This window comes from Adiantum capillus-veneris, chromosome 6 (assembly GCF_014529385.1).
Source record: "Adiantum capillus-veneris isolate H3 chromosome 6, ASM1452938v2, whole genome shotgun sequence".
Lineage (NCBI taxonomy): Eukaryota > Viridiplantae > Streptophyta > Polypodiopsida > Polypodiales > Pteridaceae > Adiantum > Adiantum capillus-veneris.
The window spans coordinates 161,880,007-161,895,565 of record NC_140936.1 but is presented as its reverse complement, the minus strand read 5'-3'; the positions used below and the strand labels follow the sequence as shown (position 1 = coordinate 161,895,565).

The window sequence follows — 15,559 nt, the reverse complement described above, 5'->3', positions numbered from 1 at the left end:
TAGGCTGTACATTTGCCTCATTGGAACTTACATTCGTATTTCCACCACTGAAAAGAGGCTACAAAGTGTCATAAATGTCCTGTGAGCTTACATTACTGTCTCTAGTACATGACAGCAAGGGCTGAACAGAATCTTCCACAAACACTACATCCAGTGAAACCAGAATACGTTTTGTTTGCGGATGATACAACCTGTAACCTTTGCTTTCAGCATTATAACCAACAAAAATACATTTGACAGCCTTATCATCCAATTTTCTGCGCTGCACTTGTGGCACCAAAGCATATGCCAAACAGCCAAAAACACGCATGTGCTCAATAGAAGGCTTTCTATCATGCCATGCTTAATTTGGAGTAATAGACTGCAAAGCTTTCGTAGGACACCTGTTAAGTACATAAGTGGCACACATGATGGCCTCAAGCCAAAAAGAATGCGGCAAAGCTTGACTTTTGACCATACATCGTGCCATTTCCGTTAGTGACCTGTTTTTCCTCTCAGCAACACCATTTTGCTGAGGTGTATAAGGCACTGTACATTGGTGTTTTATCCCACGACTAGCCAGAAATGCATTAAATTCATGAGACATATACTCCCCCCCTCGATCGGAACGGAGGGTGCCCATAGTACATTTTGAAACATTTTCAGCCATAGCCAAAAATTGTTTGAAGCACATAAAAACTTCGGACTTCGCTTTAAGCGGAAATACCCATGCATGCCTGGAGTAATCATCAATGAAAGTCACGAAGTACAGGTAATTGCCCAAGGACGGAGTTTGCATGGGCCCACAAACATCACTATGCACAAGCTGCAACCTGCATGTGGCCCTAACTGAACCATCCTTTGGAAACTTAGAACGTTGCATTTTACCCAGAATACAGCCTTCACAAACATGTTTGACAGGTGCTTCAAGAGGTGGCAAAGAAGCAACCATATCAGATTTCTGCAAACGCAGCAAACTGGCAAAATTCAGATGACCAAAACGTGCATGCCAAAGTTTTGCATCTGAAATAGCCCTTGAATCTGCAACAGCATTTGCAAAATTTTGTCCACACTTGTCATACAAAGTGAGCTTATACAGCCCACGACACAAAAGCCCAGATGCAACAATTTCATCACCAAAATTGAGATCATGAACTGTACATCTGTCATCCACAAATTTGACTACAAGTCCAAGTCTAGCAAGTGCGGATACAGACAAGAGATTCTTCTTGATCCCAGGTACATAAAGTGCATCAACAAGTGTGAAGGAACTGCCATTAGCAGCAGTGAGCACAATCTTTCCAACTCCCTGAACTGGATAAGAGGCGTTGTTGGCACAAGTGACTGAATTCCCATGAGGGACAGACTCGAGAGAGGTAAACAATTCACGATGTGAGGTAATGTGCTTTGTAGCACCACTGTCGAAATACCACACATGTGAATCTGCAGCAACTGACAAGCATGCATCATGGACAACAGGATTGTAAGTGCACTCTGCGCTAAAAGCCCATTCTGCATCAACATCAGCATCACAATCTCCTTTCACAGAAGACTCAATAATGGCTGCATTTGTAGTGGAACCAGCATTTGCAGTGGAACCACCCTCTTTCTTCTTAGCCTCTTTGGCCTTCAACTTAGGACACGACTTGATCAAGTGATCATTGGCTTTACAATAATGGCAACGCATCTTCTTTTTGCCCTTATCACCAGAATTGCCAGACGAAGTGCTGCCAGCAGAAGCATTAGGAACAGAATTTTTGCCACTCGCAGCAGAACCATAAGAAGTGGCTACATTACTGTTACCACCCTTTCTTTGAGAAGCAATAAAAGCCTGTTCAACTGCACGCTGCCTAGTCCTGTTTTTTCTAGAAAGTGACTCTTGCAACAGCAATGTGCATAATGCATCAAACTTGACAACTTCAGGATTTCCTTGGGTCATCAGTCTCCAAGTACTAGCAAAAGTCTTGTAGGAATCTGGTAAGGCATCAAGAACAATCTGCACAAGGGAACTGTCCGAAATGACTTCACCCGCAGAAATGAGTTGCTCATTGATATCCTTGACACTAGCAAGGAAAGTGTCCATATCATCTTCCTCATGCATAATCTTCGACTCTAGCTCTTACGCAGCAAAGCAATTTTAGCCTCATTGCGGCTTGCATAAAGACCTGCTAGAATATCCCAAGCCTGTTTTGCAGATTTTGCTGAACGGATGTGAGGAATAATGGTGCACTTCACAGACAACGCAATCAATGCATGAGCCTGCGCATCCTTAACATCCCAACGAGCTTGTTCTGTCGTAGGCAAAACAACTCTAACAGCTGCAATCCTTGCAGCAAGACCTGCAACATCCTCAATATCGCCTACATCTTCAGAACCAGGACGTACATCAATGCCCTGCACAATGTTCCAGACACCTTTTGACACAAGAACATGTTGCATCATATAAGCCCACATAGGGTAGTTGTCCCCATCCAACCTGTCCTCAGCAGCAAACATCTTGAACACATCTGTGTTGTTGTTGTCAGCCATGGTAAATGCTGCACCTGATGTGAAAACTGCCCGAAAATAGGAGAAATGGAGCGGGAACAACTTGTGCTATATAGCACAAACCGTAGAAGACTATAAGGCACCTGTTATGCAGAAAACGGCACTGACAGAAAATCTGCACAAAATGACGAAATAGCCTGTGCAGTACTGCCCGTAGTGGAAACGGAGGCCGAAATGAGCCCAAATCAAAATTCTGAGCAGACCAAGCTCTACGAGTCGACCCAAAATATTTGTCGACCTGAGAACGCTCGCCAAAGCTCACTGAAATCGGAGAAAGTGAGCAGGCGTGTGCTGGAGCAGCTGGCGACTAAGCCCGGGAGGACGTGACCTGCTCTGATACCAATTGTTGGAATTAGGGTTGCAGAGAAATACACAAAGCTTGGAGAAGACGAAGGAAGCTCAAGGCACACAATAGAGAGTGTGTTACTTAGTGTGCAATGGAAAGATAGATAGCCCTAGAGTGATGGGCGTATATATAATGCACGGGGGAAAAAACCTCCTAAAGAGGGAAAAAATGCCCCGGCGGTCCTAGTGTGTTCACACACATCACTACCACATGTAAATGGTAACAGGAGTAAGCATATCCTTTGCTGCTACTTTTGCAGTTCTTTCCTCTCGTGAGTAAAGTTGATTGTGTCATTGCAGCTCTCGAAAGTGAACCATCTTGATACAATCTTCACAAGTGATATATTAATAAAATACCTTATTTGCCCTCTTAATAAGGTTGTTTTATCCTGATTAAACTCAATTTCAAGCTCCTCTTTAGCACCTTAGTCTTGATACTCGAGTCCATATCTGTCAACATCATAATTGAGGCAATCTCTCATATTCAAGACCCCTAGAGCTATTAGCTGGTTAGCTTCCCATATCTCAGGTGAACTTGTTCTCTTTAGTGGTCAACTAAGGGGCCATGCTCATCCTCTTGCTAAAATTATTCCCTTGGTGAGTGCTCTCCACCTTTTGTGTCCTGCTTAGGACCAAAAGAAAGGAAAGCTAGGTTAAGAATCTCATCACAAACATCAACATCTTGCGTAATGCCACATGCCTTCAAAATGTAAGCATAGCCTTCAAGATGAAAGTATAGGTGACTGAATTTGGAGAGATACACTCGCTTTGCATCCGCTGAAAATAGCCTACAGCTTTCTAGCCTGCTCATGTTGTGCGTATCCCGCAATCAGTGCATTTTATAAGTGACGTTTAGGACACGAAGCTCTTCAAATTCTTTTTGTGCTTTTTGAAGCGCACCACATTTGGCATACATATTGACCAAGGCAATGACAAGAATGACATCTTTTTTCGACATCCTTTGACTAACAATTGATTTTTTGTGCTATATCAGCATCTTGCATAGAGCCACATGCCTTCAAGATGCATACATAGGTGATTGCATCTGGAGGGAATCCCTCACTTCGCATCTGTTGAAAAGTTTGTCGCCCTGCTCATGTGGGCAAAATCCTGCAATCACTGCATTCCAATAGCCCACACTCTGAACTGGAAGCTCCTCAAACACTCTTTGTGCTCTCTGAATTGCACCACATTTAGCAAACATGCCAACCAAGGCATTGATTTTCAAGCCCATAGCAGCATCTTGCATAGAGCCACATGCCTTCAAGATGCACGCGTAGGTGATTGTATCTGGACAGAGTCCCTCACTTTGCATTCGTTGAAAACAGACTAGAGCTTTTTGTCCCTGCTCCTCTTGTGCGTATCCCGCAAACAGTTCACGCCGTTCCAAATAGTAAGCTCCTCAAACACTTTTTGTGCTTTTTGAAGTGCACCACATTTGGCATACATATCGACCAAGTCGGTGTCAAGCATGAATCTCTTTTCAAGAGCATCTTGCATAGAGCCACATGCGTTCAAGAGGCACGAGTAGGTGCTAGCGTCTGGAGAAAGGTCCTCGCTTCGCACCTCCTGAAACCATCTCGGAGCTTCCTGGCCCTGCTCTTGTTGTGCGTATCCTGCAATCCGTGCATTCCAAGAGACGAGATTCCGGACAAGAAGCTCCTCGAGCAATTTTTTGTGCTTTTTGAAGCACACCACATTTGGCATACTTATTGACCAAGGCAGTGCCAAGCACGACATCGGCCTTTGATTAGAGCCGCATGCCTTCAAGATGCATGCTTGCATCTAGAGAGAGGCCCTCACTTTGCATCTACTGAAAACAGACTAGAGCTTTCTGGCCCTGTCCTTGTGGGACAAATTCTGCATTCCAAGAGTCCACACTCCAGACAGGATGCTCCTCTAGCACTTTTTGTGCTCTCTAAAGGTCAACCAAGGCATTGTCAAGCATGACATCTTTTTTCAATAGCCCGTGACTAAAGCCGCATGCCTTCAAAATGCATGTGATTGCGTATGGGGAGAGGCCCTCGCTTCTCATCTGTTGAAAACAACCCAAGAGTTTCTTGGCCCTCCCTTGTTGGACATATCCTACAATCAGAGACGACATCCCACACATGAAGCTCATCAAAGACTTGTTGCGCCATGACAGGTGCACCGCACTTGACATACATACTGACCAATTTGTTCCCCAAGTATGCGTTCTTTTCAAGTAACCGGAATATCAGCATGAGTCCTTGTGTTCAGCAGATGCAAAGCGAGGGCCTCTGTCCACATACTTGGGGTTCTCTCTTAGCACCGCCACGAAAGCAGCAATAAAAAAAGTTCTTCAAGCACTTTTTGTGCTTTCTGAAGTGCACCACATTTGGCATACATATCGACCAAGTCAGTGCCAAGCACGACATCTCTTTTCAAGAGCATCTCGCGCAGAGCCAAATTTGTTCAAGATGTACGCGTAGGTGATAGGGTCTGGAGAAATGCCCTGGCTTCGCACCTATTGAAAACAACCTAGAGCTTTCTAGCATGCTCCTGTTGTGCAAGGCCCTGGCTTTGCACCTGCTAAAAACAACCTAGAGCTTTTTGGCCTGCTCCTGTTGTGCATATCCTGCAATTACTGCATTCCAAGAGACGACATTCCGGCCAAGAAGCCCCTCAAGCACTTTTTTGTGCTCTTTGAAGCACACCACATTTGGCATACATATTGACCAAGGCAGTGTCAAGCATGACATCAACCTTTGACTAGAGCCGCATGCCTTCAAGATGCATGCTTGCATCTAGAGAGAGGCCCTCACTTTGCATCTGTTGAAAACAAATTAGAGCTTTTTGGCCTGCTCCTGTGGGATTAATCCTGCAATCAGTGCATTCCAAGAGTCCAAACTCTGGACAGGAAGCTCTTTGAGCACTTTTTGTGCTCTCTGAAGTGCACCATGTCAACCAAGGCATTGCCAAGCACATCTTTTTTGAGCAGCCCTTGACTAAAGCCACATGCCTTCAAAATGCATGTGATTGCGTATGGAGAGAGGCCCTCGCTTCGCATTTGCTGAAAACAACCCAAGAGTTTCCTGGCCCTCAGAGATGACATCTCGCACACAAAGCTTCCCAAAGACTTGTTGCGCCACGACACTTGACATACATACTAACCAACATGTTCCCCAAGTATGCGTTCTTTTCAAGTAACCATATCAGAATGAATCCTTGTGTAGCCTTGGTGCTGAGAGCGAACTACAAATATGTGTGCTTTTCACTATCGTGAATATCAATATGAATCCTACTGCCTTGGTACAAATCCTTCTTCTCAGCACAGTCTTTAAGTGATATTCTCTTGCTCTTCATGTTTGCTTGTGTAGCCTTGGCGGTGCTGTCGAAGCTAGAGGTTGGAGGGTTTATGGGCATGCAAAGCCTTGGGGGAGAACAAGCGGGCAGAGGAGCGGATTTGGGAGAGGGTTCTCGAGGCAGAGCCTCAAAGGCATCTTCGCCTTCAACAGGAGAGTCGTGCTGAATTTACCTCCAATTTTGCTTGCGTTTTATTCATTGTTTTTTTTCCGTTGTCTTCCACGTGAAAAATTCTGCTGGCAGCATTCTCAAAATCGATTTAGACAAGCAAGGGATATATTTTTCTTTCCCTCGCCCCACACCCTCCCGCCCGCGACTGAGCAACCTGACGTTTTTGGGTGATGGAGGAGGGGCCGCCCATCGTGGCAGTGCCCTCTAAAAGCCTACAGGAGCTTGCGATTGAGGGGCAGAGGGCGTTAGAGGCGATAGTCGAGGCAGCTCACGAAACTCTAGCTTCAATGAACGAGGTTCTCTGCAATGCTGCGCTGTGGAGCACATCATCAGCAGCAACCGCAGTCGCACCTGCATCTTCGTCTTTGGGGGCTGGCACACAGTCATCAGGATCATCTTTGGCAGCTGTGGGGGACCCCTTAGAAACGGCTGCATCTCGAATTGATGCATCTAAAGCAGGAGGTGAAGGATCTTCTCAGCAGGAAGGTGGGTGGGGTGCCCTTGATGAAGCCAGGTTGCGGCTCCGTTTGTCTGCCACATCCCTCAAGGCCGTCATTGCAAGTGTTTTCAGCTCCCCTCAGGTTTTACTCAGAAATTTTCCTTTTATGATATGGTGATGTTGCTAGGATGAATGAAAAATGCTTATCTTAAAAGGAATCCATGAACACTTGTTTCAGATGCTAACCTCCTTAAAACTATTTGTGAGATTCTTGGTTGTTTTAACCTGCTGTTGCTTGCTTGACATTTTGAGCAAGTTGGTTAGAGAAATGAAATCTGAAAACTGACTGAACGTGTCTCTTTCTAAATCGATTTTTGTTTGAGCTGCTCCCTTCTCTAGTGTAGGGATGATTTCTTTCTCTAGATGTGAGTTGATTCTCTCTCTAGAGTGATTTTGCTTTTCGAAGAAGCACTGTTTTTTCATGAAACAAGCCAATTGATTGCCTCTAAGCAGGCAATGTACATGTCTTGATGTGTGTATGTTATTTGCTTTCCTTTGATTTTTATAACCCCAATCAAGGACAATTCTAGGGGGCATTATGTGATGGGTTATAGGATAGTGTTTTCGCATCTTGGTAATAGACGCAACCGATAAACACATCCATGTGGTTGTGTGAGCCTTAAGAAGAAGAAGAAGAAGAAGAAGAAGAAGAAGAAGAAGAAGAAGAAGAGAAATTCTAATGCTGTAGGAACACTCCCAAGAGACCTCATAGCTCTATCCTGCAAGTCTTGAACTCAACTTATTCAGATATTCTCTCTTTAGCAGGTGGTCCATGCCAAATTTTGAGTAAGAGCAAGATTTATCTGGTTTTGCATTGACTTTCCCTCTATATTTTCTCTCTCCTCTCTCTAGAGATGTCGATTTTCTCTCCCAACTTGATATTTCACACATGACTGTTTTCTCTATCTAGATCAGCTTGCCCTTTCTTGGTAGATTTCCTTTCTCAAGAGTAGGCCTGGTTGCCTCTCTCTAAGACAAAAAGCTGCGAGAGAGGTTTCCTCTCCTTTCTCTCTTTCTCTCTCGAAGTGCTCACTCATGGTTTTAACTCACACACGGAGAGTCTTGCTTTTGATTTTTATGCAAGTCTCTTTCTCTCTTAGACGCTCTTTAGAAACAATCTTGCTAAAACAATAAGATCCTTGTAACCTATTAAGAATATCATCACCCTTGGAATAGGAAATCTATTCTTAATGGTAATCTTGTTTAGTGCCTTGTAATCAATGCACATTCTCCAAGATCCACAAGAAGAATTGGGAACAAAAAGACGAAGAGCTAGGTTGCATTAGACCTTTCTCCAATAGCTAATGTACCTGATTCATAATCTCCTCCTATTGGGCGGCACTCACCTTGTATGGGGGTTTGTTGGGTGGTGAATATTAATCTCTTGCCGGATCCTTCCTGCACACATGACATGACACAAACCATACACATAAACGAGCGTAGAGAGCGGACATTAGACTCACCTCCTAGGCCTGCAGTCAGTGTGACATGAAACATTTCTGGGTTTTGTGCGTTTTGGGGTTTCGAGGTTTCTAAAACGTTTCGTTTCGGGGCTCAAAGAAAGCGAAACACATGTTTCGTCTTACGTTTATGTACCTATAATTATACATTGAATATACATATAAATTTACCTGTCAAAACATGTGAAATACCAAAATTTGGATATGAGACTTGAGTCACGAGTAAATAAGGTATCGATTTTGTGAAGTGGCCTGGCTATAAAAATCCCCAAATGGGTCGTTTAAGGTCAACTGGTCAAAAGGGGGCCAAAAAAAAAAGGTCAACTCGTTTCGGTCGTTTCATCGGAACGTTTCGCCCGTTTCGCCGTTTCGTTGTTTCTGGGTTTCAGAGGGCCGAAACGCGTTTTTATGTCACACAGTCAACGGGCTAGCCTCTACCATAAGGGCCGGTGTCCCATATCACCGAGCCTACATTGAATGGGTGTGCGATAGGGCTGTCAAGGGTCTAGAGTCCAAGTGTAGTGATCACACAAGTTGTCTCATGAATGAGACCTCAGTCCTATTTATAGGACGTAACTGCCTTTCTTAACCTCCCTTTAACTAAGGGTGCGTTCACACGCAGGGTCGGTTCACACAGACTGGCCATATTGTAGGTGCCCATCTTGATGTCTCAGGACATAACACCTTCCCCCTTATTCGTAATTGCTGTCCTCAGCAATATCCTCGATCATGAAATCGAGAAAACGACTCTTCAACGAGCATACTGATTTCCAAGCATTGCTTGACTCAAGTCAATGCTTCCATTTATCGAATACTCTGGGTAAGAAGCCTTTTGAGACTGCTTGACCCTTTGATCAAGAATGCCAAAAAGAGCGAGTATTTCTTGCCGGAGAACACTTCTTGGGACACATCGTCGTAGCAACAAGAGTACAGATGGATCCGACCAAAATTGAGACTATCCGTGATTGGCTTGACTTGAAGAATGTTAATGAAGTTCGAAGCTTTTTGGGCCTGTGCTCTTACTATAGGCGGTTCATTTTGGTTTCAAGTGGAATATAATGAGTGGTATCCTTTAAACTCGGTAATTCCTTCATAGAAACCATGTGTTCTTCCTGTCCCGTCACAAACTGATGATGTGGCATGCTAATAAGTGTCCGAACTTATGGACAACCTACCGACAGGGCCCTGGGGACACTAGGATAATTAAAAGGGGGTGAGCGGCTGGTTGTACGGATTTTTGGATATCGTGTTGACACTGTTGACGTGGTTGACCGTACGGATTTTCGCAAAGCGCGATGTTGGTGACGTGGCATGTCGTACGAAATTCCACTTTATGCACTGGTTGCTTTTGGAGAGCCCATTGCTTTTGATTTTGGGAGCTTTGCATGCTTTGCTTTTCCCATGGCCAATGGCCTTTAAAAAAGTCCCTTGGGCTCTCTCTGGCTCATTGTGTGCTGACGAGCCGGTGAGCAGAGGAGTCCCAAGGGCAACTGTACTTTGCTCAAGCATTAATGCAAAAAGAAATACCGAAAGGGGTGCCAGTCTTTGGGGCCAATCTCTCTGGGCATGGAACATTGGAACTACGCCGGGCCGTGTCGACTCAATTGAATTGTGAATTAAATGTGAAGTATTTTAAAGTTATTCTCTCTCGTGTGTCATGTTAGATTTTAGACTTGGGGTGTCCAAGTTTGTTACAGTGGTATCAGAGCTCAGTTGATTTTTCTTCTACCGGGAAATCCGATCCCTTTTTCTGCGACACATATGGATTCTGGGAAGAATCACACAATGACTTCGCCACTTTGGGAACGGGAGGCAGCACGAAAAATTCGAATGGATTAGCAGACCTCGAATACGGACCACCTTGGCCTACGCGTAATCAACTAATGGAGATGCAAGTTACAACAGGTTGACGAAGTGCGTATACATTGGTAGAAATCCATTGACTTACCAATCAAATTGGCTCTCAAGAAATCTCCTACTCCAAGGATGTTTAGGAAGAACTTGATGACATCGTCGAAAGTGAGTCAACCAACTGTTGGGGGCAAAGAAACAATCGAAGAAACGCAACAAGGGGATTGACTACCCCGGTTATTTGGGCCGTCAATCTTCTTTTGCAAGTGCAAGAAAACAGAAGAAGCATATATGCTTCGAAGAACTGTCCAGTTCATCCTCTTTTGACAGTTTGGATAGCTCTTCCTCTTCCGATTCGAGTGAGAGGACAGAAAGGGCAAGAGACGCAGAAAGAGTTAAAGTTCTGGAAAGAACGAGAAGAAGGCAAAGAAGAGCAGATCTCGACCTGTTTCTGATAGTTCTAATGAGGATTCATTCTCCTCTGAGAGTTCGGACTTTGATGACCACATGTTCTATTCAGAGAAGAAACACTTTTGCAGAGCCAATCAATATGATTTCTCGAGGACAAGAGCAAAAAGACCAAGGAATTTAAGGAAGGTGGACAGTCAATAAAATCTAAATCCTTTTTAGGATTCCGAGATTCTCCGAAGGCTTTAGCCTTTATTCAGCAGTTTGACATAGCATTCTCTGGAGGGTGCTACTCAGAGCGCTCTAAAATGAGGAGGGTAGCATCATTTTCAAAAGGAAATGCCCGAACGTGGTGGTCCACTCTTCTTTTACGGAAAGAAGCCCCTAGCAAGTGGTTAAAATTCAAATGGATCTTTATTTTCTTGGCCGACTCAGCAGTATGAATGAGATGTGATGACTGCTTGGAACCATCTTCGGATGACCAAGGCTGACACTTTGGATGCTTATTGTGAGAGATTTGGGGATGCTTTTCTACCGGCCTCTGCTTTCAAGGTCACTTTAAAGCAGCAAATTGAGCGCTTTTTCTATGGATTCCCAAAGAGATCCGAGATTACTGCCTTGAGCAGAAGTCCGAGTCCATACAACAATTGATTGGACATGCTAAGCGGGGATTTGCTATGCATTCGGGTAACTTGACTTACCCCACTGATCAAGTTTCGACACCAAGGACCGGACAAAATTTAACAAATGATAACAGAAGAAGGAAGATTCAGAAAAAGAAGGATGCACGACCCCGTGTCACAAAGTGATGGCTTGTTTGCCAGGGAGCTGAGCTGCTGAAAACCCTAATTCTACAAACCCTAACCCTAAAACTTGCAAACCCTAAAATCTACTAGAAACCCTAACCCTAACCCTAACCCTAACCCTAAAAACTTTCCTAAACCCTAACCCTAACCCTAGCAGCAGGCTGAAAATCCAAAAATTGCGCCGGCAGTTGCTTTTGCGTCAATTGTTTTTCCTACGCAATTTGAGAAGAGAGAGAAAGAGTTTGCTTTATTTTTAAAAACTCAAGTGAGTTTGATAAAGAGAAAAAGGAGTCTTGCTTTTAGGCTTTTTGATTAAGCTTTTGGGGCTCTGCTTTTGGCAACCCTTGTAAACTTTAAATAAGCGGTTTGGGCACACAATCTGCAGAGCATCTGGACGCAGAGTCTGAGAGTGAAACCCTAACCGCTCTCTTGTACTTTGAACATTGATTAATACATAAAGAAATACCGAAAGGGGCGCTAGTCTTTGGGGCCAATATCTCTAGGTACGGAACTCCGCTGGGCCAGTGCAAATCTATTGTGAACTGTGAGCTGTTTTGAAGTGGTTATTTGGCGTTGTCGTGATTGATTCTTGACTTGGAGTGTCCAAGTCTATTACAGTGGTATCAAAGCACGACCGATTTCTCTTCTACGGGAAATCTGATCCCCAATTTTATTTTCCCGTGGCACGTATGGCTTCACGCAAGGATTAGTCGACTCCCTCTGCATCCGGAGATGCGGGCAGGGATCACAACGAAGATTCCGGCAGAGAGTATGGCCCACCTCGGCCTACTCAGGCGGAGCAAAGAGAGATGAAGCGTCGTCAATTGATCGGCGATGCAACAAAGATGATGCTCAGTTTTGCGAAGGATCGGAAATTGGCAAACTCACGCCTAACTGCTGCAAATTCTTTGTTTTCAGCCCCTAATCACCTCTGTTAGGTTGAAGCTCAGCAAAGTACTAATAGAGTTTAGTTCTTCTCTACCTACACTACGCGTACACAAAGTTTGGTGAGATTCCATCGGGAAAAAGGTCTCTATTTTGGCATTGTAACGTGCTCAGGTAACATTTTCAGGTTATGTGCAGAAAATTACAGCAAGCATGTGTGTGTGCGTTTTGCGTGTTTCTCTCTCTCCCTTGTTTTTATTGCAGGAATGATTATGCATAAAGGGACACAGTTAGCGGAAGGTAGACTCTCATTTTTGAGAGCTTTCGTGGAGTTTTGTGGAAGATAGACTCTCGCTTACGAGAGCTTCCCAAAATCTCACAGCAAGGGAAAATCCTCTCAATAGTGAGAGAGTAGTTTTCTCACTCTCTCAGTCAGAAGCAGAAAAGGAACAAAGAAAGAATAGAGGATGGGCTTTTGCCCTGTTCCTGTGCTTGTAAAGATTCTCCCTTAGTAATAAAGATAATCTCTTTATGGGAAGGGACCAACCCATCTTCTGGTCCCCAATGAAGTGTCAAGCTTTCTCTTTCTCTCTCTCAAATTCTCTTGAGTATTTGAGGGGCAATTAAAAAGTTAGTCTACGCTTTTGTATTTTTGTGATAGCGGTATTAGAGCAAAGTCATCTCTCTCTTTCTTAAGGGATTGACGACTCTTGGCAGACTGCAGAAATGGAAGGATGTGAGATAGAGTTTACTATTCTTCAACAACAGGTGGTAGAATTGCAAAAAGCTCTCTCCCACCCAGAAGTTCAAAAGATTATCTATACGCTTGAGAAAGGGAAGGAGAGTGCCGATGGGGTCGGGAGAAATCCCGCAGAACCCAAAGACGCAAGAACCAAAGAAAGATCCTTTAATTGGAACCTCCCGCATGCACGAGAGACAGAAGAAACCTCCAGAACGCCATGTGGGGTTTAATCCAAAGGTTCAAGAGCAGGATCCTCTTGATTCTCCTCAGTTTTCTTTCATGAAGGATCTGGATGACATAGTCGCTCCAGAGGACATGTTCCTTGACGATCCGCCGCAACAGGAAGTGCAGTCAAGGAAAAGGACTCCTGTCCACAAGGAGTCTAAGTATAGAAGGAAGGAGCATCATAAGAAGAAGCACCACAACCAGAAAACATTCAAGTCAGGTGACAAAGATGTAAAATTTGACACCTACAACGGACGGTGGGATAATGACAAAGCTTTGGCTTTCATCCGTCAATTTGAAATTGCATTTGTAGAAGGGAACTCTAAGGAAAGGTCTAAGCTTCGCCATGTCAGTATGTACCTGAAAGGCACCGCAGATAGTTGGTGGTTGATTATGATCCTAGAAAAACGAAAGCCCCAAGATTGAACTACTTTCAAGGAGTTCTATGCACAATTCCTTCCTCCAGACTATAAGGAAGAAGTAAAGAAAGAATGGGATCGACTCTCACAGTCAAAGAATGAAACTGCTCCACGCTATGTGGATGGGTTTTGGGACGTTCTCTTGAAAGTCACCCCATTCAAGAAGATTGAAGATTCGGAGAAGATGCGGAAGTTTGAAGCAGGATTGCATGAAGCCTTACAAAAGGCTATGAAGCTCTACTCTCGAGGTAACTTGCAGATACTTATGGAATCAGCTCGCATAGCTAATGGTATATACTATACATGACAATGGTACTCCAAGGAAGATGGAGCAAAGCACCTATCATGCCAAGCAAAAGGCTCTCCATGAAAAACCTCCTTCCACTTATTCTTCTCAAAAGAAGAAAATAACCGCCTCCGATGCAGAAGCAAAGCCAAATCAGCCCAAGAAAGGGAAATACCTCTCTTGTTGAATTGAGAACCTACATCAGCAAAAGAAGATGCTTCAAGTGTGGACAAATTGGACATATGAAGGGTGATTGCCCTACCAAAACCCCGCAACCACCTTCTTCCAATGCAGTCCCAAGAAAGGGAAATACCTCTCTTGTTGAATTGAGAACCTACATCAGCAAAAGAAGATGCTTCAAGTGTGGACAAATTGGACATATGAAGGGTGATTGCCCTACCAAAACCCCGCAACCACCTTCTTCCAATGCAATCCCAGATGTACAAGGGAATACAACCAAGGATGGCAAAGAAAGATCTCTTCTCAAAGCATGGGGTAGCATCAACAATCAGGGGGCCCTTATCCTGTTTGATCCAGGCAGTACGGATAACTTCATCTCTACGAAGTTAGCCGAAGATCTCAATTTACAGCCCAACCGTTTTGTAGTTTCTATTCAAGCAGCATCTGCTTTCAAAGGGAAAAACTCTAGTTCTACTCCAATCATAGGGAAGCTGAATTTAAAGGTCGACAACTACAAAGATCAAGAGTCTTTCTTACCAGCTTCACTTGAAGGGTGTGATGTCATCTTGGGACTACAAGATGCATCCCATTCCTGACTATGTTCAGAAAAATTTATCCTTTGATCATAAAGGAAAGCAATATATTGTACTTGCGGATGCAGGTGATTGGCGTATCCCCATCGCCAATCACATTGCAATCAAGGAAGTAATGAAAAAGTGTGTTTCAACGTACTTAATTTTTGCAAGAGAGAGAGGTGTCTTTCTCACAACTTTCTCCCTCTTTAGAGAAAAATAGAATTAAGTTACCAGAAAGTTTTGAAAATTGTTTTGCAGATGAACTTCCAAATGAACTCCCCTCCCACCTTCTTGACCCGAGGATCATACAATCGATTTGATCCCGGAGAGTTCTCCTCCAAATCAGCCCCCTTATAGAGTCAGTTTAATGCAGCAAGAGAAGATTCTCAAGCAGGTTAACAAACGTTTGAAGAAGGGTCTAATAAGGCCTAGTACTTCTCCATATTGTTCACCTGTCTTGTTAGTACATAAAAAGGATAGACTACATGTTACAAAGTGATGATGTGTCTGCCCGGGAGCCGAGCTGTTGAAAACCCTAATTCTGCAAACCCTAACCCTAAAACCGGCAAACCCTAAAATTTGAAAAAACCCTAACCCTAATTCTAACCCTAACCCTAAAATCTGCCATAAACCCTAACCCTAACCCTAGTAGCAGGATTTGATTCCGTAAAATGCGCTGTTATGATGACATGGCAGAATCCGGATTTTACGGCGGATTTTCAGACTTTTTGCGTCAGATTTTGGCTACGCAAATTGTGTTTGTGTGATAGAGAAAAAGACTTTGCTTTATTGTAAAAAAACTCAACTGTGTTTGAGAGAGAAAGGAGCCTTTGCTTTTCTGTAGGCTTTTGGAT

General features: G+C 43.9%; 1 protein-coding gene across 2 annotated transcripts in view; it reads left to right on the top strand.

Moving 5' to 3' along the window:
• Positions 1-6,407: 6,407 nt before the first annotated feature.
• The window catches only part of LOC147456626 (mediator of RNA polymerase II transcription subunit), a 62,211-nt gene continuing 53,059 nt past the window's right edge, over positions 6,408-15,559 (top strand). The window contains exon 1 of one of the 2 annotated variants that reach the window (XM_086515057.1): positions 6,408-6,950. In XM_086515057.1, the coding sequence (XP_086371183.1) occupies positions 6,540-6,950 (411 nt within the window). In that variant the 5' untranslated portion in view covers positions 6,408-6,539. The remainder of the gene's footprint in view (positions 6,951-15,559) is intronic. The other variant, XM_086515055.1, reaches the window with a different exon arrangement.